The sequence below is a fragment of the Penaeus monodon genome, chromosome 28 (assembly GCF_015228065.2).
Source record: "Penaeus monodon isolate SGIC_2016 chromosome 28, NSTDA_Pmon_1, whole genome shotgun sequence".
NCBI lineage: Eukaryota > Metazoa > Arthropoda > Malacostraca > Decapoda > Penaeidae > Penaeus > Penaeus monodon.
The window spans coordinates 24,307,120-24,309,041 of record NC_051413.1 but is presented as its reverse complement, the minus strand read 5'-3'; the positions used below and the strand labels follow the sequence as shown (position 1 = coordinate 24,309,041).

General features: G+C 41.8%; 1 protein-coding gene across 2 annotated transcripts in view; it reads left to right on the top strand.

Moving 5' to 3' along the window:
• LOC119591425 overlaps nucleotides 1-1,922 on the top strand; it is an 83,783-nt gene that overhangs the window by 8,188 nt on the left and 73,673 nt on the right. For both annotated transcript variants that reach the window (XM_037940168.1, XM_037940167.1), the window contains exons 2-3: nucleotides 694-782; nucleotides 970-1,818. In XM_037940168.1, the coding sequence (XP_037796096.1) occupies nucleotides 702-782; nucleotides 970-1,818 (930 nt within the window). In that variant the 5' untranslated portion in view covers nucleotides 694-701. The remainder of the gene's footprint in view (nucleotides 1-693; nucleotides 783-969; nucleotides 1,819-1,922) is intronic.

Sequence of the window (1,922 nt, the reverse complement as noted above, 5' to 3'; positions counted from 1 at the left end):
CCAGGAGATAACTTTTGTCATGTGATACATAAGTGTGTAGAGGGGAATGCAGGAGGAGGAAAAGTCTGGGTAAAAGAAGTATGCCATACGGAACTAGAATGACTACCTCACAGTTCCATTTATAAAAAGAGGCCTAAGTAGAGGAGGGCCTTCATGGGAAGTGAGGTTATGAGGGTGTGGCTAAAAGAAACTTGCTAAAATATATTGGATATATCAGAGCACACTATTTATGTCTCATTAATAATGAAAAAGTTGTTGGAAGAAAAATGCTACCAATTTTTTTTTATTCCTTTCAGGCTGATGCACATAGTAAATAATATTTTTTCTGATATAGAAAAGAAGTATTTGGGAAACGTATTGAATATATAATATTTGTTACTGCTTTAATGTTATTATTGACTAGAATATCCAGTTGTAACCTGCACTACCATTATGTTTTTTCATCAATTGATATGAAAGACAGTTGATAAGCTTAAAACTTTCTTCAGATAGCCACTTATGGCATCCTCAGACATTGACTACTCTTAATGAGAAGTTATATTACATATTCTGTAATTTGTTAAACTGCACAGTATTTGTATGATAAAATTTCATAAATCATGTAGATATATCTGAGATACACTGATACAGATTTTGAGACCTTTTTCTTTATGCAGCTGAGAAGATTTTTGATGAAATAATTTGAATTTTCAGCTTGAGACATGGAGGAGGGCCTCCTGTCATTAAAGTGGAACAACCACAAATCCACATTCTTCCAAGTCCTCTCCATCCTACGGGAAAAGGTTAGTATGTGGCACTGAATGTAAAAATGAGAGGCTGGGAATTATAACAGGGAAGTGATATAATTCTAGATATTGATTGATTGTGCTTGTTTGAAATATAGATGAGAATAATATTGTGTAGGTAAGAATACATTTTTTTTTTTTATAATGTATCCTTCATGATGTACTCAATCTCTTATCTTTTCAGCACACGTACACAGATGTGACACTGGCCTGTGATGGGAGACTATACCCAGCCCATAAGTTTGTGTTATCAACGTGTAGTGAGTACTTCAGTGACATCTTCACTTCCACAAGTGGCAACAACATTGTCATTGTACTTAAAGATGTAAGGAGACAAGATCTTGAATATTTGCTAGACTACATGTACCTTGGGCAAGTTGATGTTGCTCAGTCTGAATTATCGAGCCTTATAAAAACCGCCGAGTGCCTTAGAATCAAAGGTCTAGCCATACCAGATGATGAGCCACAGAAGACGCCTAGAAGAGTGGCGGAGGAGCGGGAGAGAGAGGGGAGTCCTCCTGTCAAGAAGAAAAGACACTTAGTAGATGAAGACAGAGGAAATAATTTATCAAGTAACAGTAGTGCAAGTAGATTACCCCATCTCACCCTCCCACCTCCCTCCTTGCCCCCCCCATCACAACCCCAGCCAGCGCTGTTGCAGAGACTCCAGCAACAGCCCACTTTGGCACAACCTCCACAACCTCAGTCCTCGTCACAAGCCGGTGGCAGCAAGAGTCATGCGCCTCCACTACCCCAGTCTGTAGCCACACCCCCTCAGACCCCCCGGACACCACAAGTTCCCACGAGCCCCTTACCTCCCACCTCAGCGCACCAAGTGCACCCACCTATCTCGTCACCCACTCAGTCATCCAGCGCATTGCCTGTCATCAAGCAGGAGGTTGCTGATCCCCCAGAGGCCCCCGAAGTCTACATGAATGAGGCCTATGATGAGCAGGAGACTAAGCCAGATGTCTCGGAGGCGGGCCATCTTGAGCAGGACCTCGCAGTGCCAGGACCTTCGGGACTGCAGGGGGTGAGTTTTGCCTAATTGCAGTTGTCACCTTTGTTTTTTTTATTTGAGCTAATATGTAGGATGTAGATATTGTATTGAGCCTCATGGGACTGCAAAAGGTAAGT